General features: G+C 55.6%; 1 protein-coding gene across 2 annotated transcripts; it reads right to left on the reverse strand.

Moving 5' to 3' along the window:
- Positions 1-317: 317 nt before the first annotated feature.
- FBXO10 (F-box protein 10) lies at positions 318-21,257 on the reverse strand. Of its 2 annotated transcripts, none has more exons than XM_075411351.1 (11): positions 21,186-21,257; positions 19,496-20,086; positions 14,426-15,274; positions 11,975-12,124; positions 10,430-10,566; positions 6,992-7,062; positions 6,266-6,418; positions 4,489-4,764; positions 3,228-3,538; positions 2,094-2,275; positions 318-645 (listed from the first exon to the last, which is right to left on the reverse strand). In XM_075411351.1, exons 2-11 carry the CDS (start codon positions 20,078-20,080, stop codon positions 480-482), a joined length of 2,880 nt encoding a protein of 959 aa, XP_075267466.1. In that variant the 5' UTR covers positions 20,081-20,086; positions 21,186-21,257; the 3' UTR covers positions 318-479. The 2 variants fall into 2 exon arrangements, with proteins under 2 accessions (XP_075267466.1, XP_075267467.1); XM_075411352.1 differs by lacking the exon at positions 21,186-21,257 and adding an exon at positions 20,737-21,163.
- Positions 21,258-21,279: the final 22 nt, after the last annotated feature.

Below are 21,279 nucleotides of genomic sequence, written 5' to 3' on the forward strand. Positions count from 1 at the left end.
GACAGCGTCTGAGCCCAGTTGCTGGAGGTACCCACACCGCACATATGTATGTCTCTGCATACGTTTGCAGGAGAACACGATGTCAGCCTCTGAGTCTTTTGGCACAGATTGTCACGGACAAAGCAGCTTCAAAGCAAGTGATTCACATATAAATAATGCTGCAGGCCCCCCAGCAAGAGGGGCTCGCCTGGAGCTCAGGCTGAGGAGGCCCAGCCAGGCACACAGCTCATTCTGCCAGGAGTCATTTCATCCAAGGAACATCCCCCAGCAGCGATCTCGGTGGGCAAAGAGGAAGACACTAATGGCTGTTGTCCCAGATATTTTTTTATTTAGTGAGGTGCTGCTGAAGTTGCAAAATCCTTCATGAAAGAGGCAGTACAGTCCAATGGGCTTCCCCGTCCCTGAGTTGTGAGAGCTTCCCGTCGGCAATTCTGGAGAAAAGACAGGCAGAGACACCAGCGAAGAAACCTCCTCCCTGGTCAGAGAATGGCGCAGAAGATGCTCCCGTGGTTACGGCAGCCCCTGTCCGCCCTGGTGGTTATGCTGGAAACCCTCTGACCACCAACCGCCGTGCAGGACCCTGGGGCACCTCCTTCGATGTGAGGCCGTGCCGGGGGGTCGATCAGCATGCACTCCGTGTCAAACCTGGGAAAAGGAGAGACACCTCACATGTGGCCTCGAGCAGGGTGGAACGGCGCTTCCAGGGCAGCCTGAGAAGCGTTGCCTTGAGGTTCACCCTTCAAAGAGGAAAGGGGCAGAGCAGTGCTAGCAGGTGCACCATGCTCACCATGCAATGTCTGTTCCAAAAACCAAGTGGGACAGAAATGGTTGGAGAATTGACACAGAACATCTTGCTTTACTGCAAAAACTACCGTCTGTGATTTCACAGCCAACAGCTCTAAGTGCCTGCAAATTCTGGGGAATGGGGCAAGAGCCTGCAGAGAAGAATCAATGCTAGGACCTCCCAAAAAATCCTTAAAGGTGCCGAGAACTGAAAACCTAACAGAGGAATATTGGGGCTAAGGGCAGTGGAGGAGGTGCTGACAGTCCTCCCTAGTGCACTTGACTTCCATACTATGGGACTCTGGAAGAGCATCATCAGCCTGGGAGACCCCACGGCCTAACCTCCCTCCAGTAATGCGAGTTTCCAGTTTTGGTGTGTCCTCTCCCATGCCCTGGACCATGATCTGTGACTCAGAGAGAAGAGTCAAGGTCAAATCTGTAGCTAAAAAGAACACTCCACTGAATAGCCAGCCCTTGTATGGGTGACGGGGCTCCAGCTTTCCCTCCTCAGGCATCTGCTGCAGAGTAGTGGTCTCAAGTGACCTGTTTTGAACAAGGCCTATAATGATGAGAGTCACTGAGATTTGGATGACAGCCAGCAGCTAAGGAAAGCTTTGCAATACCCATTAGAGGTCTGCAGCTACAGCAGTACCTCTGATGGCCACCAGAAGACATGTTCTCACACTGGCTCAAAGACCAGGGCAGCTAAATCACGCCCTGGAAAAACAAGCACTCCAAGATCCATTTTCCCATTCAGCATTCACGTTGCTCTGGTAGCAAAAGGCTGAAGGTGGAATCTGGTGCCTGAAGCCACCCTCCTCACCAGCACAGAAGAACAATGCAGACTGGCAGTGGCTCTGGCAGTTCCTCCTTCTTCCAACTCTCTCAAACCAGAGAGAACCCACAAACACCCTGGGGTTGTCCGTGCTGCAGGGACAGCAGTGCAGTATGCAAACACAGCAGCCAGGCTTCAAAGGTAGCACTGTGCAGGACAATGTGATGGCCAGTGCACAGGGCAGATGTCCCTATGCTCAGAGACATCATGAAGACACAGACTGGCCAGACAAGGAATAATCCAAGCACCTCCCTTGGCTTTAGAAGTATTCCATGAGGAACCTCTTGCCTCTGCTTGATCTGCAGTCCTCATCTGCAGCGGTTCACTACACACATGGGGCTGGTGACGTGGGTCAACACGTGTGGGAAGTTGGGAAGATGAGCTACAAAGCAGAGCCCTCCAGTGCTCGCTTAACACAGGAGCACAACGGTGGCTCCAAGCTCAGAACTGCACCCCAAGGTGCCAGGGGCCTGACCTTTTCTTGAAGGTGAGAAGCACATTGTTTTGGATGATGCAATCCTCTGCATTTGACACCGGTCGCAAAATGGATTTCTTGGATCTCCCTAGGAAAATGAGGTTTTCCTGCACCAGGCCTTTGGCTTCATCAAAGAGAGCAATCCCGTAGTCCCGAAAGGACTGGATCCTGTTCTTGGTCACCTGCAAAAGAAGCTTTAGACAGAATGGTCCAAGCAGAAGGACACTGTTCATATGGCTCTTTGAACACAAAACCAAACCCCAAAGCTCTTCTGCAGACTCACTAGCACTCCCTGGCAATTTGGGAGCATACCAAGGGTTCAGGGCCATAGCCAGGAAATGACTGCCCACAGAAAACCTAGAGTTAAGGAGTTCTGGTGGAAGGGAGCTCTGGAGTAGGACTGTCTACAGCACTGGATCAGGGCAGCCCTGGCTTTGTCCTGCCAAGGCTTGGAGGCCCCCAAGGATGGTGACCCCCACCACTCTGTGACCTGTCCCAGGGCTGCACCACCCTCCAAGGCAAGAGGCCCCAAGTCTCCCATGTGGACCTCCCAAGGTCCAGGAACCACTGCAGCTTGTGCTGTTGACCCTTGTTCTACTGCCTGGCACTGATGAGAAGGGCTCGGCTCTGACTGCCCTTCAGGCGGCTGCGGGCTGCTGTCAGAACCCCCTTGGTCTCCTCTTTGCCAAACTAATGAAGCCCAGCTCCCTCGCCTCATGTCATCAGTTGTGTCCTGGCACTTGCCCACCCTGGTAGCTCTGCACTGGACCCTCTCCCTTTTCTCCACCTCCCTCTTGACCCTGAGGTCCCAAACCAGACACATCATTTTGGATGCAGCCTCCCAGTGGCAAAGTAGGTGGGTGACAGCTTCCCTCGATTGCCTGGATACACTTCTGATGTAGCCTGGGAATTATACCATGTCTAATCACAGGGTCAGGGACACGATCCTGATTGTCCACTCCTCCTGATGGCAATGCCGGGGCAGTCCCTCCTGTCCTGCTTGCTACTGGGGTCTGCTGGCTTCCCCCTCACCCAGGGAGGGAGGGTAGCCGCAGCAGCAGGCTCTGCCTCGCCTCTGCCCTGGCCGCAGGGATGCACCCATCAGTGCCTCCCCAGCCCCCCTGCAAGATGCACCTTCATGTCTGCTGCCTGGCATAGCTGAAGGCCACATCTGCGGTTGCCGATGATGTCATTCTCTGCAATGACACCCTGTCCCTTGCAGACGATGCCATGGCCACTGTTCTCGTAGATGCCGTTGCCGCGCAGCTCCACCTGGCACTCGGCCTCGACGCGCACACCGGCCCGGCTGTTGCAGGAGATGCTGTTGTTGGCAACGCATGTGAGCTGGCTGCTCTGCAGCACGGCCACCCCGCCATCGTGGTTGGCGTGAACGGCATTGGCGACGAAGCTGAGCGCTTCACTGCTTCTGACGTGCAACCCAGCAGCTGCCAACCAAGCAGAGGAGCCATCGGTTAAGAGCTTGCAGCGCATTTCTGTTTCTAAAAGGTGCTGAGAGCAGCTCTGTGGAGAGGGACCTGGGTGTCCTGGTGGACGACAGGTTGACCATGAGCCAGCAGTGTGCCCTGGCTGCCAAGAAGGCCAATGGGATCCTGGGGTGCATCAAGAAGAGTGTGGCCAGCAGGTCGAGGGAGGTTCTCCTTCCCCTCTACTCTGCCCTGGTGAGGCCCCGTCTGGATACTGTGTCCAGTTCTGGGCTCACCACTTCAAGAAAGATGAGGAGCTACTGGAGAGAGTCTAGCGGAGGGCTACAAGGATGGTGAGGGTACTGGAACATCTCTCCTACGAGGAAAGGCTGAGGGAGCTGGGCTTGTTCAGCCTGAAGAAGAGAAGGCTGCAAGGGGACCTTATAAATGTTTATAAATATCTGCAGGGTGGGTGTCAGGAGGATGGGGCCAGACTCTTTTCAGCGGTGCCCAGCGACAGGACAAGGGGCAATGGGCACAAACTGAAGCAGAGGAAGCTCCATCTGAACATGAGGAAGAACTTCCCTCTGAGGGTGACGGAGCCCTGGCCCAGGCTGCCCAGGGAGGCTGTGGAGTCTCCTTCTCTGGAGATATTCAAGACCTGCCTGGACAAGATCCTGTGCAGCCTGCTGTAGGTGATCCTGCTTCAGCAGGAGGGTTGGACTGGGTGACCAACAGAGCTCTTTTCCAACCCCGACCATCCTGTGATTCTGTGATTCTGACTGGGAGCTTAAGGACAAAAACCCACCCACACTCAAGTCTTGGCCCACCATATCTCCAGGGTTCTCCTGGCCTGGTGGCAGCGGAGGAAGACCCTGTCAGACCCAGTGCTGGTGGGCCAGGACAACACGCCATTCTGAACGCCACCCCTTCTCCCAGAGCCCAGGAAGAGCCCTGGGCTGCAAGCTCACCTCCGTTGTGGTTGATGCTGTTCAACTCCACCAGAGCCACGCTGACGGGATGCCGGGCAGCTGGGTGCTCCTCCTCACTGTCAGAGTCATTCTCCGCGCCGGCACCCTCTCTCTCCTCCTGGAAGCTCTCGCTGGCCCCCTGCCCAGGGGGGTATGCATCAGTGTCGTCCTTGCCGCAGAGCACTGCCACCCCGTAGATGCTGTTGTGGCTGATCTGATTGTTGACAAGGTGCGGGAGGCTGGAGGACATCATCCACACGCCGCAGCCCTTGTTGCCTGCAATGTGGGCAGCATAGTCCACTGACCAAGCAGTACTTGGAGACCCCCAGCCCTATCCCAAAGTGGCTGGTAGTCCACGTGCAGTGCAGGTGAGATAGAGGTGATCCTCCTCTTTGAGTACCCATGAAAGCCAACCCTACATGTCATGGGCTCTCAGCAATCCTTCAGCCCTGACTTGGTCTCACTGGGCCACCTCGAGTCCGTGACCTCAGGGCCTTCATGTCCCCACCTCCACCGTCTCCTGGCACTGTCCATGCTCTGACCCCAGCTTGAGTCCCCAGGTTTAACTCCTGCAACCGGGAGGTAAACCTCCCCGCCCCAGGGCTCTGCGGGATGGCCAGGCACAGCCCTGTCCGCTGGCTCCGCAGGCAGGTGCCACAGTGCTGGAAGCCTGAGTGCCACCAGCACCGGCTGCTGGGATGAGGCATGCCCTGGTCTCCCCTCCTCTGGGACCAGGGAGCGAGCAGCTCCAGCGGCACTGAGCCAGGCTTCCCTGACCTCAGGGACCCAGGTGTGTTCTCCAGTGCCTAACGCAGGCTGAGCTGCTGCTTCGCCACCCCAAGGGTAGCTGGGCCCTACGACCACCCTCCTCCTGCCCTGGCCACTGCTGTTCCAGAAGCCTCTAGAACTCCCTGTCTGTGTATTTTACCCTCGCTGGAGGGGCTGACACTGGCCGCCAGCACCGCTGGCCACCACTGCCTCCGGTGTTACCAGTGGGACACGTGGACAGACAGACGCACACAGAGCCATGCTATGTGATGGCCTGCATCCCACCCCTGTCCTAAACAGGGCCAGAGAGGAGCACAGCCCCTCCAGGACTTGGACCCACACTGTGGTGGGGACAGACAGCGTCTCTCCGCAGCCACTTTAAAACCCCTTTAAAAAAGCTATTTCCAGCTTCCTGAGGAAATCACCCAGGGAGTTTATCCTCTGTCAGACATTAGCCCAGTTGCTAGATTACAGACCCGCCAGACTCCTCCGGCCCCACGTGAGCTGGGTGCAGGACAGCAGCAGACGAGCTCCGCTCGTCCTGTGGGGACCACACATCCTCCCCTGCAACCCTGTCCTGCACGAGGGCAATGGCACAAGGCCACCTTCCACCTCAGGGCTCAGAGGGAAGCCCCAGAGGGCCCCTCGTGAGCCACAGGCCAGCAGCACTGGCAGCATGACCTCAGGTTTAGCAGGCATGGTGGTCTTGGGTTGATGGCTGGACTTCATGATCTTAGAGGTCTTTTCCAACCTTAATGATCCTACAATTCTATTCTATGATTCTGTGACCTCTGGAGTGCTTGAACTGCCATGGGCCTGGTGTCGTTCCTGGCCAAACCTCCTGGACAGCCACCGCAGCCCCCTCCTGGGCACCCATCACAGCCCCTTCCTGGGCACCCACTGCAGCTCCAGAGTGCACTGGAGGCAGAGGGCAACCCAGCAAGCCCAAGAGGATGGGGGGATGTTGGAGAAGGCGAGAATTGTTCTCCACCCGAGCTTGTGTCCTTACCATGGATGACGTTTCCTTCGATGAGGCCCTTCCCACGCTCACCCACCACCACACCGTCCGAATAGCCGCAGCAGATGAGGTTGTTCCTGAGAACGGGGTTGCCTCCATGGCGGATGTCTGCCCCACCCCACTGGTTCTCGCAGATGACATTCCCTATGGCCAGACAGGGAGGATGAGGTGACCACATGAGCCTCCTGCCCACGGAAGAGCAAGGAGACCTTGCAAGGCAAGACCCAGCCCCACCAAAAAGCTCCCATTGCCCGTGGCAGAGTTCAAGCCTCAGGAGCTTCCCGCATTCGCCTGGCAATGCTCTGCCGCACGGGACAGCAGTCATTAGCAGTTCCAGTAACCACCACTTCCCTGTCCTCTGCAGTGTAAGGGCAGAGTGTAGAATCTGTGCCACAACAGCAGGAAAACATCACTGACAGCTTTAGCCACAAACATGACATTAACTGGCTGGCACAGCGAGGAAAAAATGCAGTGTGTCGAATCAGTCCCATGCCCCAGCTGGCCCAGGGACAATGGGAATAATAATTTGGAGGACACGCTGCAGAGAGACATACTGCCTGTGTCAAGGGTAGAAATGCCAACTAGGAAATGCAAACCAGGGGATTATTGCACCTAAAGACAGCAAAGAACCGTAACGAGATAAATTTTGCAATCAAACAGACAGAGCTTAAAGAGAGAGACAAACTGGGCATAACAATGCCGTTTTTATTCCCATACCTGTGATTTGGCCTCTGCCGTTCTCATTCACTGCTATTCCAGCAGCCAGTCCCTGGAAAATATGGTTCCCACTAAGGTAGGAGAAGAAAAGAACATTACCAGCAGCAGTGTTGCCTGCACCGATTGCACCGTTCGCAGTGAAGCCAGCGCAGCGGGTCTCTGCACGGGCACCAGTCTCCCTGGCTGGCTACGCCTCGCAGCCTGTGGCCTCTGCCCAGCTGCGGGAGCTGGGCACGGGGCAGCCGCACACCGGAGTGCAGCAAGAGGGAAGCACAGTGGGGAAGGTTCATGCAAAGCAGAGAGGAGCTACGGACAGGCAAACCACTTTCAAGGAGGTGAAAGCACGCAAGAGGCACGGAGAAAAACGTATCAGTAAGAGCGTTCGAAAGGTGAGAAAGGGCCACTCCTGAACACCCAAACAGCCACCGCATCAGACCAGTCGTTGCACAGCCAGCGTGCCGTCTCCAGGAGTGGCCAGTGACAGCCCAGCCATGAGGAGCGTACAGACAGGGAGAACCAAGTACTGCCCCCCACACCTGGCCTCCCTGCCCCGCTGTCTGCCCGCACCCACGGTCACTCCCACCCTTCAGATGGCCTTCCCTTCTCCTCAGGACTAAACTCGCTCCTCTGCAAACCACTCTGCACGCTGGGCTCTCCAGCACCATGCAGCACACCCATGGAGATGCAGGCCACCGCGCTGGCTGCCGCAGCCTCCCTGCGCCCACGGGCAGCGCAGAGCAGGGCGCTCCGAGCTGGAGACCCCCGTGCCAAAGACGTACCACGTGGCAGCTGGAGCCCACTGAGGTGGACATTACGGAGGAGTCTGCAAGGGCTTTAGCCTGTTGCCCCCATCTTCCCCAGCCCGCGAAGAGGGTGAGAAGCTTTATTTGCCATGGGATTGCTGCTCTGAGAGAAGCCCTGAGGGCAGTGGGCAGACAGCAATTGCAGCTGACGGTGGGAGACATTAAACATGATAGCAGGAGCACCGACAGCACATGGTGGGAGTGGTGGCCTGGAGAACGTGCATGGGTCCCACAGCACCTGTGTAGAGGCGTCACCTGTCATCCCCAGGGCTCGCACCCATCGCCTGTCAGAAGAAACGAAGCCCAGCAGTCCCAAGCCCACCACTAGCTCCTGCTACACAAGGTGACCCTGAATCTCTGGCTTGCTGCCGAGGTTCAGAGCAGGAAAGCAATCAGGTTGATCAGGAAGGAAAAACACCAATGGAGCGCAGCGCCTGGCACCAACTCTGCCCCAGCATCCACCCAGGAGCACTCCCTGGAGATGGCCCACTCCTCCCAGGCTATGGAGGGAGTGGAAGAGCTTCTACAGCAGTGAGCCAGGGTGGGAAAGCAGTGCCTGTGACACGCGATCACCACCAACGCACGATCACCAGCGCTGGCTGGGGGTGGAGGGGTGGGCGCAGTGCTTCACGCTGCTGTCCTGCTCCCAGGGACAAATGCAGGTAGAGCAGGGACCACCCCGCCTCGCCGAGCAGCCAGTGCCTCTGCTGCCCTTGGCTGCCCTGGCACGGCTGCCCCTCCACTTGCAGCTGTCTGCTTGGGCAGGGCTGCTCAGTCCAGCCAAAGAGGGAAGCCCCCACCACCCTGCCACAACAACACAGCTCACCAGCAGTGCCCAAGGAATGGAAAGCTGCTGTGGGCTGCAGGGCCTGGTGTGACACAGGCACCGGCCTCTGGAAGAGGACCAGGTGAGAAGAGCGCACAAGGCACCCCTGACTGGAAGATGTACACACCCAAGGGCTTGTGTCATGCTTAAAAATGGTACTTGGCACCCACATCGCTGGCACGCTTCTCAGAGGGACACCCCCCTCCGCTTTTTGCATGGAACCCCTCGCAATGCCCCACTGAAACCCGTCCCCCAGCCAGGCAGCTGCAGGCAGCGTCACACGATGGAGCTGGGCTTGCAGCCCTCGGGGATGGGCAAAACATTATTCCATTTCCAGCTGTGGAAAAGGCACCCAGAAAAGCACATTACTCCTACCATAAACCTTCCCCTTCCACCAGCCCTGCCTGCTTGCAGCCGCACAGGCCATCCTGTCGGTGAGACCCAGCCGTGCCGACAGCCCGCGTTGAGCCCTGTGCTCAACGGAGTTGTGGCACAGCTGGGACAGCGCCGGGCACACAGCCTCGGCCAGTGCCAGAGCTGGACTCGAGCCAGCGCAGCCGAAAGGCAGCATGGAGCGGCGTGCACGAGCAGAGGAGGGGAGGTCCTCCAAAACGGGTGGCTGGTCAGGAGAAAAACGTGTCTTCCCACTGAGCATCCTCCCTGCCTCCTCCCCAGCGTCTCCTACGTGTCAGGAAGCACTGGTGGTCATATGTCAGCCACGAGGTGCAGGCTGGGGTTCCAAACGATGTGGCAGTAAGGTATGGAGGCAAGGATGTCGAGTGAGTCTCTCCATCCCGCAGTGTGTTTCCTCTGCACTTCTGGGCTCTGCCATTACAACATGGCTTGTCTCAGAAATCAGTGCCTCTCTGTGACAGCACTTTCATAATCCCTTGTCGGAAAGCCCAGCCCTGACCCCTGTATTTTCAGGGCTGGTGCATCTGGTGCAGACTTTGCCTCTCCAGGTCCCAGCATAGACTAAGTGCCTCATTAACTCATTCGTAAGTGTCCATACAGGCAGTCTGTCTAACCCTCACCAGCTCTGCCCACAGATCATCAACCTGAAAGAAGTCACTTTCATTAGGACTGCAGGACTCAAGGCTGAAGCGCTGTTAATTATCAACACTTCCAGCATGAATACTCACATCCCAGCTACAGGGCTGATCCAGGGCAACCATTTTCTTCCCTTTGTGCCCTACCCTGCTCTATAGCACCCTGGTGAGCTGTCATACACCTGTTCCTTGTCACCCACAGGCACAGTGAGAAGTGGGAAGGGGTGGCAGGACAGACAAGATGCCCTCACACCTGCAACCAATTCCACACTCAAGCTGCTATCTCATTTCTGGGTTCATTGCTACCAGTTGATACCACCACGTAAAGCTGATGGCATTGACCTGAAGAAAGCCTGCCAGACACCAGTACTAACATCTAAACTAAATGGTTTTAAACACACCCAAGTCAGTAGCTCCAGGTGTTTAAGGCAGTAAGATGAATTGGAGTAACAATGACTGCAGTGCTGAGGTCTGCTATTCCCTTTCCTGCAAAAAGCTCCATGACATGTGTGAGTTGCTCATCTTGAACACAGCCTCTGTCCTCCACAGATCCAGGGGGAAAACCCAGGACTGGCACTTGGGAAAGACCTGGGTGCAGCAAGCAGACAGAGGGAAGTCACAGAAAGACACTAGTGCACCGTGGTCCTATTTCTGTTCTATGGTGGGGATAGAAAAAGAGAGAAGAAAAGTGCGCACAGTGGGAGGAATAATTCTTAACAGACAAAAGAGGTGAGAGAAAGGTCAGTGCTAGCTAACATACCTCACAGCAGGGTTTCCATTATACAGAATATAAATGCCAGCTTCTTTATTCCCATAGATCTGATTGCTACGGATGATGCCTTTTCCATTGCCAACGACGACAATGCCTGAGCGAAGGCCACTGTGTATTTTATTGCACTACGGTTTTATTTTTGCACATGTAGAGAGAATAAAAGCAAAAGGAAGGAAGGTCACTTATAAAAGTAAGTAAGAGCAGACAGCAACCACAGAGAAAAGCAAGAGCTTCCAACCCTGCTGGCGTAAAGGGCAGAAGGGTAATTAATCCAGCTGCCAAGAAATCACTCTCAAAGGCTCAAGGCACACTTAACTTTTACCTTTCTTTGGGGTTCTAGCACACAATGCCAGACTTCCCATCATTCCTGCAACCTCCTCCTCCTCCACCAGCTCCTGCTGCCATCTCCAAGGGCCCCCCTGGACCCTTCATTCCCTGCAGCCCGTCTGACACTGGCTAGGTCTGGTGGGGCTGCAAGTCCCCACAGCCACCAAGAGGAAAAGACCCTCAGCGGCACCCCACAGCAGCTGCAGGCAGAAGTCACAGCAGGGAGCTCAGCATTACAGCATGGTGCCTTTTCTCAAGCTGCTAGACAGCACTTTGCACAGCCTGAATGACCCTGCCCTCTCCACAACAGGCGCCAGTGTCTCCCGTGAGGACAGGAGCATGCTGGGCCCTCCGAGCAGGACAGCAGTCCCAGCCCAGTGTCTCGTGGAACAGCGGGGTAGGAATCGCCAAACCAGGCGAATCAACACACGGCAGCTCAAAGCTGCACCTGAAGCCAGACAGGGCCCGTGGCTCTGTGGGTGAGCTGCCACCTCCTCCACAGGGCCACGGCTCTGCCTGCCCCATCTCCTTTGCAGAGCTCACATGGACACCTTGGTGCAGCCACAGGGTCACTGGGACAGTAGTTTGTATCTACCTCTCTTCCTCCCCTGCACGGTGAGGCCCCGGTTCCTTCAGGGATGTCTACAGATACAGCATTCTGTGAACAGGGACAAGGTCACCTGCTGCCGATTCCGAGGAACAGCCATGCCGCTGGAGAGTGGGCTGCTGTTCCCCTCCTGCCTGAGACCCTCCACCAACTCCCAGGGCAGACAACATGATTCCCAGCGTGGGAGAAACAATGTACAGCACAGTGCCAATTTACTACCTTGTTGCACGAGTTGACTCATTGCACAGGAATGTTTATTTGATAGGGGAACATCCCCCTCCCCTCCCCTCTACGTGCAGCAATTTTAAGGCACGTACTGTCAAACAGAGCAGGAGACCGTGCATGTGCAATCAGGCAGCACTTCTCTGTGCCTTGCCCTTGTTAGGCAACAAACTAACCTTGTTAGGCAAACTAACCTTGTTAGGTTAGTTTTACTCTAATTCATCAACAAAAATCTAAGAAACAGGCTGAAGGGCAAAGCTGACAGAAAGGTCAGTGTTTTCTATGCTGGGAGATAGATCCCTGCTGCCCCTTGGTGAGAAACAGCATGTGAGAGAAAGGGTGCGCTGCCCTCCAGCACAGCTTCGAGGGCTACGTACCAGAACTAGGGGGTTGGCTCCCTTACGAATGTCCACTCCCGCCTCACAGTTTGAATGGATGCTGTTGTCTGCAATCAGGCCTCCTGACGACAGGCGCAGGAATATCCCGGACGCTTTGCAATGGTGGATGTCATTCCTCAGCATGATAACCTGCAGGGAAGAGGAGAAGCACCTGCAGTTTCTAGTTAGAAGGATGAGGAAAAGGACATGACCAAAGGGTATAGCTTTCTCTTCTGCAACCTCTGTGCATCTATGACCTCTCTGTCTCTCCTGCAGCCCAGGGTGGGCCAGGCACACTGTCCAGCTGAAAGGAAGATCAGTGTGTGCGGACAGTGCTATGGTTAAGCCTGTTGGGCATGGATCTTCTTGGGGATGGGGACCCTCAGTGCTTGGTGCTGCACAGCCGGAACAAAGATATCCTCTTGGCCTGACACGTCCCTCTGTTTGACAAAGCCCATGTTCAGGTGTGCCCAGTGGCTTCATTCACTGCATTGCACTTGCACACCTTCAGCAACAGCGAGCGACCATTGCCCGTCCCATCTCCACACCGCTCATGGTACAACAGACCTGTCCCCTCCCCACTCAGGCAGTCCCCGTCGGCACCTCTCTGTACACAGTGGGCAACAGGCTGCCTTCTGACTCACTGCTGCACAGACCTGCTCGGAGGGGACACGTCCAACGCCACGGAGCCTCCCACGAGCCTCCCACGAAGCCGACTGGGCCAGTGCCCTACAGCTCACGTGCTCAGCAGGTGACCTGTGCGTTGCCTTGCACCTTCAGAGCAATGATCCTGCCATGTGAGGGTATAAATGGCCCAGACAGCAAACTGACGTCACTGACACTGCTCATAACCATCTAGTTCCCTCTATGCAAATAAATAGTCAAATATTTACACAGCAGCAGTCTTTAGTATTTTCCAGGCAAACAAAATAATGCCTTAAATCCATGTCTTATGAGTGCTAAGAAACAATCTACAAATTGCCTTTGCATATCCTACTTCAATGAGCAACACAGATCAGAAGGTAATTAAATTATATTTCCTTTTATTTGCTCATTTCAGAAAGGTGCTTCATTCAATCTCTCGACTAAATGTGGAGCTCAGCAGGGCCTGTCTTCATCAGCCACACTTGTCTGCCTGGAGAGCGAGCTACAGGAGGTCAGAGACATAGGCACTCGCTCTGGCTGGGACCCACACACCAGACTCTGGTCCAGGTGTCACACCTTGCCACTGCCTCACAGCCAGGCATTTCACCATCTCCCACTGCCTGATGTTCTGACACCCACCTCTCGACAAGAGCCTCTCTGCTAACTCCTAGATGAGCAAATTCTCACTGAGAGCAGAAGCTGGGCTGGCCTCATCTCCCCCCCATTTGCTACCAGTTAAAACCAGGCTGCTGAGAAAATTGGAAGCAAACTCAAGGAAATAAAACCAGAATGCGATCCAGAGTGCTGGACCCGCATTTGTTGCTAGCCTAACTCCCATGAAAATGGCCCCCGAGCAGCTCAGAGGGTCTGCGCAGCACGGTGGAGCCGTGTGAGGTGCCTCTGCTCACTCCTGCTGCCAGTCTGTCTCTGTGGGGCAGCCTTCGGGAGGGCACCTCTGCTACAGGTATCCCTTGGAATGGAAGGAGTCATCCTCTGCTGCCAAGAAGCAAAGCATTTCTGCAGGGCACAAGCAACAGCACTCGGCAGTCCATCTGTGGAAACTGCAGATCGGAAGTTAGCACCATCACAGCAAAGCCCTTTCCCAAAACTGGGTGGAAAAACTTCCCTTTCTCTCCCTGCACAAAACTTTTATTTGCAGTCTTTTAAAGTGATAGACTAAAAAATGGGCCCAGATCCTGGGATGCCGTGACCAAGCGGTGGGGATGGTCTTGCTCTGAGCAGGTGGCTGGAGAGCAGGCTCCTGACCCCCCCTGCACCACCAGCACTGGGGGTTTTGGCGGTGTGATTCTCCCCCAGTCCCTGCTGTCACTGTCCTGTTGGAAGAGCAGTGCAGGCACAGAGGTGGAGAGCTCTGGGCAAGCTCAGGGTTAGACGATGCTGTGCTGAGAGAAAACCTCAGCTCAGCCTCTAGCACATGTCCCCCGCCAAAACCCCTCCTTGCACCCCATCTCTGCCTGCGGTACGCACCCACCCCTGCGGGCGCTTGTGAAGCAGCCGGGACTGGCCACGGCGAGGGGCAAGACCAGGGGTCGACACTGCAGTGTCCTGACTCAACACCAAGCCCCTGTGTTTGAGGTACGGGCTGTGCTGGGAGCAGCAAACATGATGATAAACAGCGGTGCTTTTACAGGGTGAGAGTTTAATTTACAGGCAGAGCGGGCCTGACTACACAGCCCCAACTTGCCACTGACTGAAGTCCTTTCGTTTGGGCTGGTTAGTCCCAGCTATGCACAGGAAAGGCTCTGGTGGAGCAGAATGGAGAGGGAAGAGGGCTTGCAGCAGCACCTTACTGTTCTGTATGCAGCGCACTGCGTAGGTCAGATCCCTGAAGATGTTTCCTTCCAGTTTTGCTTGCCCTTGCGAAGAAATGAATATTCCTCCCTTCCCATCCCTGAAAAGGCACTGTCGGATGATGCAGCCTTGCAGAGAGCTGGCCAAAGACCGGGCCTCCTTGTCCTGCTGCAGCTCCTGCTGCAGAGACTTGAGCTTAAGGTCCCTCTGAAGGGCGTGCAGCCGGCTGCTCTGAAGCCTGCTGTGCGTGACGTCAGCAAGTGCGTGACTCAGGCTGTGGGCTTGGCAGGGCAGTCCGTGCGCAGCCTGAGCATCCTCTTCGTCATCACTGCATAAGTCAGTGTCACTGGAGTTTGAGTTGAGGGCCGGGCACTCCTCCTCCCTTGCTGCCCGCAGGTTCTCTCCAGATTCAGTGTCCTCCTCGGTTGAGTCAAGCAGGGCTTGAGCACCCGCAGCAGAGAGAAAGCTGCTTCGTTCTTCCCCTACGACAATCTCGCACGTTCTCACTGGCCCCAGCAGTGACTCCCCCCAGCCATCCCACTTGGCCACAGGGCAGCCGGCTGGGCTGGGCTCCCACACAGAAGCTGTACAGGACTTGGCCAGCACGGCCAGGTGCTTGCAGGCCCAGTTACGATCAGAGCTTGGGCAGCCCTCCACTGTTACAGAGGCATTCTCACTGCCGGTGAACTCACAGTTCTCCAGGATGCAGAGGGCCACGCTGCGGAGGTGGATGCTGGACTGGCTGAAGGTGCAGAACCTCACCTGGCACGTCCCTGGCGCATGGATCTGCAGCTGCCCACCTTTGAAGTTGCAATTGTCAAACTGGACATAGCCTGAGGTTGTCTGGAGAGTAAACACAAGGTGAGATCATTGCACAGAGGAAAGAAAATCAGTCCTGGATGTACCGTGCAGTCCTTCCAGAGCAAACAAGCTCACGCTCACACACACGACAGGCGTTCAGGTGCCACAGATGCAGCAGCACACAGACGCACAGATGCAGAGCTGCATGCTGAATTAGCAAGTGTCTTGCAAAAAGCGACAGCTACTGACTTTGTTCCCTGCTGGCAACGCTTCCTTAACCTCCCCGCCAAGACACAGCTTTGCAGTCTCAGCAAGGCCCAGCAGTCACGCGTGGGAGCAGACAGGGCCTGGATGTGCCAAGATCACTGAACTTCAGCAACACTCCCTACACGGAAGAGTTTGCAACCTTCAGACCTTCAGCGTGTTTACCAGCCGGCACTGTTAACAGACTCGGGGGTTTACTGGGTGAAGCAGCAGGTAAGACATCAGACATCACCTGGCTGGCCTGGAGAGCTACAGTTCTCCCTGGACCTGTTAGCATACTTGGTGGAAGGACGCTGCACACTTGATATGTCAAGCGCAAAGCAAAACGCATAAAAATTCGTGCCATACTGCTGCACAGGCATTACATTGTGACACTGCGGTAAGGAGACACCAACAATTCCTTGTTCCCTGGCTGTGGTTTCCCACCTGACTTGCTGTTACAGAATCCCAGCATGGTAGGGCTTGGCAGGGACCTCTGTGGGTCACCCAGCCCAACCCCCTGCCCAAGCAGGGTCACCTACAGCAGGCTGCACAGCACCGCGTCCAGGCGGGTCTGGAATATCTCCAGAGAAGGAGACTCCACAGCCTCCCTGGGCAGCCTGTTCCAGGGCTCCGTCACCCTCAGAGGGAAGAAGTTCTTCCTCATGTTCAGACGGAGCTTCCTGTGCCTCAGTTTGTGCCCATTGTCCCTTGTCCTGTTGCTGGGCACCACTGAAAAGAGTCTGGCCCCATCCTCCTGACACCCACCCTGCAGATATTGATAAGCATTTATTAGGTCCCCTCGCAGCCTTCTCTTCTCCAGGCTGAACAAGCCCACCTCCCTCAGCCTCTCCTCGTAGGAGAGATGCTCCAGTCCCCTCACCATCCTTGTAGCCCTTTTCCTCTGTTACTTGCAGAATCATGAGCCATCCCTACCACAGCCCTCCTGCTTTGCTAGGCAATGCATGTAGCAGTTTATGGGTGCTGCCAAACCCCCAGGACGGTTGTGCGTGGCCAAATACCTCTCTCCTGCACAAGCAGGGCAAACCTCTGCTTATCTGCAGAGAAGGCCAACAGAAATGCAACGTACAGAGGGGCCAGGTCAGGAAAGCTGAGTAGTGTGCTTGGAACTTCATGGTGCTTCTAATTTACCTAGGAATCTCCTACGTCGTTCCTTTCTCTTCTCGGGTTATCCCTTGATTGCCCAGTGCACCACATTAAAAGCGGCCAGATCAATAGCTTGTGACAGGTGAGCTGGGGAATTCTATAGAGATTTCTGGAGTTTGCGGCCAACACACTGTCCTAACACTTGTTTTCGGCCTTGAGCACTCTCAGAAGTGGTCTTACTGCAAACAGGTTTTGAAATGCATTTCTTTTCACCCACCGACAACCACACAGAAATCCCTCCAGACCACTGGCCTGCTCCAGACTGAATTGTACCTTCCCTTTTTTTAACTAAAAAAAGCTAATTAAAAGGGACCCAACAAAATCAGCTTGTGAGAGTCTGCTTGTGAAAGCCCTGCCGAAATTGCAGCTCGCAGGGTTTTAAGGACTGCAGCAGGATTGGTGTGAGTTTGCTTTTTTAATTTGTTTTTCATTTACAGATCTGGGAGGAAACACTCTCATTCCACCGACAGTAGCTGAAAGGCTGTACCATCACCCTGCTGCGTGCAGAGACCAGAGCGACAGCCTGAAAGGTGAAATGCAGCCGTGCTGACCAGCCAAATGCAGGAGACATTGCTGAGCGAGACACCACACACCCGCTTCAGCAACCCAGCACGTGGCCATGGACAAGCGGACTTTCTCAGCAGATTTGTGACTCAGTTTTCCCACCGCGTGTCAGTGTATAATCTTTCTTCTGGGGACTTTCAAACTGATTAAGTTAAATATGTTACATAATAAAATGGTGAAAACGAAATGAAACCATAAATTATAACTAACAATGGGCTGACTCATCACGAGGAAGGTCTTGTTTTTGGAGGCACAGCCCACTCTGGACCAGTCAGATGCTGTCTGTGGGGACCAGAACGGTGTCAGGGCAGACCACAGCAGCATGGCTGGGCCCATGACCCTGTGTCCTGGCTTAGGTCCAGAGAAGACCCTGGGCATCCTGGCCAATGGCTCCCAGCTCAGGCTGAGGGCAGAGCACACACCAGCACAACTGGCTTCTGGGGCAGCAGGGCTGGTGCAGGTGGCACTGCGGGGCGTGCTGGCTCCCAAGGGTGCCTCCGGCGTGCCCAGCCTCTCACGTCGCTTACACCTCGCCATGTGGGCAGTTGGAAAGGAGCCTGGTCAGAAGGGGAAAACCACCAAACAAAGCAAAACGACTGCCAGCCTGGGAGCTGGGAGCCAGAAACATGCTTGAGAAGTGCAGCTACGCATCTGAGGTGCAGCTGTGTGTGTGTGTGTGAGATACCACCTATAAGTGGAAAACACAAGGGACTGTAATGACATCTTATCATCTGGAAAAGTAGAAACAGTCTAGAAAAGCAAAATGGCTCTGAAAGAACAAAAATATAATCACCTATTGGCTGTTCCAGGTGACAAACAGAAGTTAATAGCATCTATTGGTTGCTTGGAGTGGTGGTGTGCTACACCCTCCTAAAACAGACTTAATTTTTATCCAACATGGAGACTTTCTCTCTGAGAACATCCTGTCCTGCGACACGGAGCGTTTTTGACGTCAGTTACCTCACTGGTGCCCCTTTGGCCCCATTTTTGGGGTTGGTTCGGTTTGCCCTCCTGCCTCTGGGGTGGTTGGGTGCCCCTTGGGATGGTGTGGGGGATGCCCTGCTCCAACCAAATGCAGAGTGCCTTGGTTCAGGCACCACCGACACGAAGCCCCGACTGCAGTGAGCCGTGCTGTGCAAACTGCGGGGACGGCGCCAGGCCAGATCCTCCCAGGCACTGAGGACTCTAGGACACATCTCCTCAGGAGCCAACAGGGCCAGCCTGAGCTGGTACTACACAACACTACAACTGCTGCAGCTGCGTCTGCGCAGACACCAAAGCGGGGGTCCACTACGAGTCCACAACTTTACGTTATAAATATACGTAGCCCTCCAAGCCCACTGAGCTCCCCTGCATATTGCAGCAGGCTGCACGGCGGGGATCTCCCTTGAGCAGGGATGCCTCTCAAGGTTACTCCTCGAGGTTAAGAGACCTCTTACCTGGCATCTGGTATCTATAATGACGTAAGTGACATTTTATATTGGGCCTAAAGGTATATTGTATGCTAGCAACATTTTTATATATATATATACAGCTGTAGCTTAATTATTAGAAGAGTAACAAGTAGTAGAGTGTTGGACTGCCATCTAAATTATCATTTAAATCATCATTTAAATCACTGTTAAATCAGTATTTCATTACCATTCAATTACTGCTTAATCACCACTTGATTACCATTTAATTATTCTTCAAATATTTATATTTTAATTATTCTTCAAATTATTTATAATTTGATCCTTGTTTAACAATTAATAAAACCATTTTAGTTCACCCCACAACGATGACCTCTCTTAATAATTCATCTGTGACAGATGGCTGGACCCCGTCTGAAAACTGCCTAATTCCCTTGATACCTGTATTATATACATCCACATAGGTAATCTATCATAAGCACATCTGCTGTTGCATTGGTGGTGAGTTTGCAATAATCTGTAATAGTATATACCTACTTATTTATTGCTGTTATTTGTTGTTGCTATACGCTTGTTTGTTTCTGTTAGTGATTGCTGCCATACTGTGTTATGGATTGCTGATGGTAGTTTGTAATAGCCTGATACAGATATATTTGCTTAATTAATCAAAGGCAGACTTCCTGGTGGAAACTTGTGCGGCATTTGTGGCGATCCGTAATGAAGCAGAGACACTCAGAGGACAAAGCCGCCAAGCCCCCGCGCGTTAGGGAGCCCCACAAACCCCTGGTAACGCTCTCCAGATGCCCACAGACCAGCTGTGGTAGTGACACCTCGGCAGCCTCGCCATCCCCACGGCTCCCGCTCTGCAGAACCTCACCTTGTAGAGCACCGGGGTGAAGCGGGCCGGCATGAAGACCACGTTGCAGAGGCGGGTGGTGGGGCAGTGCTGGTCGATGCTGGCCAGCAGCGCCACGTCCCCCAGCTTGCCCTGCCCCACCACCTCCACAGGCACGTTCAGCAGCACCTCGCCCTGCTCCTCGTGCACGCCAGGCAGCAGCACAAGGCGGTCGTAGGGGCTGGCGGCGGTCAGCGCGGCCCGGAGGCTACCGAACTCGCCCCCCACACCGACGCAGAGCTGGCGCTGGCCCTTCCTCCTGCGGAAGAGGGAGAGGCAGCTAGAAGACTCTGGGTCCTGCATGTTTCTGATCCAGGTCCTGGAGGCCAGGTGGTGCTGCCTGAAGGCCTCTCTCCAGGACGGCGGCTCCACGCTGGGGCGGTTGGGCCAGTTGGGGGGTCTGTGCTCGAGGCAGCCCAGGCAGAGCTGCCGCCAGCGTGTTTTGTCCAGGCTGACAACCAGCTCCTGCCAGGCTCTGCAGACCAAGCTGCAGCGGCCCAGGTCAGGGAGGCGCAAGTAGCACAAGATGAGCTGCCATAGCTCCGCTGGCAGCCCACCAGCCTCCATCAGCACCTGCAATGGATGGGACACAGAGTCAGCAGAGAGCCCCGGGAGCCCCCTGGGACACAGAGCCAGTGGAGAGCGCTGAGAGATGGTGGGGCACGGAGGGGATGGCGAGGCTCAGCCAGGGCAGGGACACCGGCAGGCTGTGCTGCCATTCAGCGTGACCTGGACAGGCTGGAAAGTTGGACAGAGAGAACCTGATGAGGTTCAACAAGGGCAAGTGCAGGGTCCTGCACCTGGGGAGGAACAACCCCAGGCATCAGTACAGGCTTGGGGCGGACCTGCTGGAGAGCAGCTCTGCGGAGAGGGACTGGGTGTGCTGGGGGATGACAGGTTGACCATGAGCCAGCAGTGTGCCCTGGCTGCCAAGAAGGCCAAAACCAGCTTGGGCATCTCAATGCCATGGAAACTGGGCACTGACACTGGAAGAGGGATGGTTTTCAGCAGAACACGGAGGGAGGGGGGCATAGACTTAGTCTCACACGCTCCAAGCAGGCAAACGGCTCAGCATTTTCTCTTTGCAGGCTTACAATTATGACTTAAATTATAATATGCCTTACCACTAAGCTTCACGGTAGCAATGCAAATACTAAAATAAAAACGAGCCATTGTTATTTAGTACCAAGCCACCACAACAGCAAAGCAATACAACCACGGACCCTGTCAGCACTTTGTACCCTCCTGAGGCTCCCCGGGGAGAGGCGACACCGACACCCAGCCCAGCCAGGACAAGCAGACGCCACCTTCCTCCGGGGACACCGAGGAGGCCTCGCCGGCGGCTTCCCACCCGCCTGGCAGCCTCCGCGACCGAGGGCCCCGGAGCCGCCCGAGGACAGGGCCCGCAAGCAGCCGGGGACCGGACCGGTGTTCCGACGGCGTCCTCCGCTCGGGACCGCCGCGCCTGCTCCGAGAGCAGCTTCCCGGGCCCACTCCCGCCTGGGCCGAGGGGTCGGCACAAGCCCGGGGCCGTGCGGGCACCCGGAGGGAGGGCACCCTGCGGCGGACGCCCTCCTTCCGCGCCGGGAGCTCCGGGATTCCCGCAGCGGGGCGGGGGGGCCCTGCCCCGGGCGGCACAGCCGCTCCCGCCGCCCCCCGGCCCCGCGCTCACCTCCGCCCCGCCCCGGCGGGACCCGCTGCGCTCGGGGCCGCACCCGCGCAGCTCGCTGAGGGGGCGGGGCGAGGGCGGGGGCGTGCCTCGCGCC

Source organism: Opisthocomus hoazin, chromosome Z (assembly GCF_030867145.1).
Source record: "Opisthocomus hoazin isolate bOpiHoa1 chromosome Z, bOpiHoa1.hap1, whole genome shotgun sequence".
In the NCBI taxonomy this organism is placed as follows: domain Eukaryota; kingdom Metazoa; phylum Chordata; class Aves; order Opisthocomiformes; family Opisthocomidae; genus Opisthocomus; species Opisthocomus hoazin.

What these genes read in the sequence shown, in the direction of transcription:
- FBXO10 (XM_075411351.1), bottom strand. Translation starts at nt 20,080, where the DNA reads ATGGAGGCTGGTGGGCTGCCAGCGGAGCTATGGCAGCTCATCTTGTGC. An exon ending in TCACCCCGGTGCTCTACAAG is followed by an intron (nt 15,275 to 19,495) that starts GTGAGGTTCTGC and finishes TTTACTCTCCAG; the next exon opens with ACAACCTCAGGCTATGTCCA. An exon ending in GAGCCAACCCCCTAGTTCTG is followed by an intron (nt 10,567 to 11,974) that starts GTACGTAGCCCT and finishes ATAAAACCGTAG; the next exon opens with TGCAATAAAATACACAGTGG.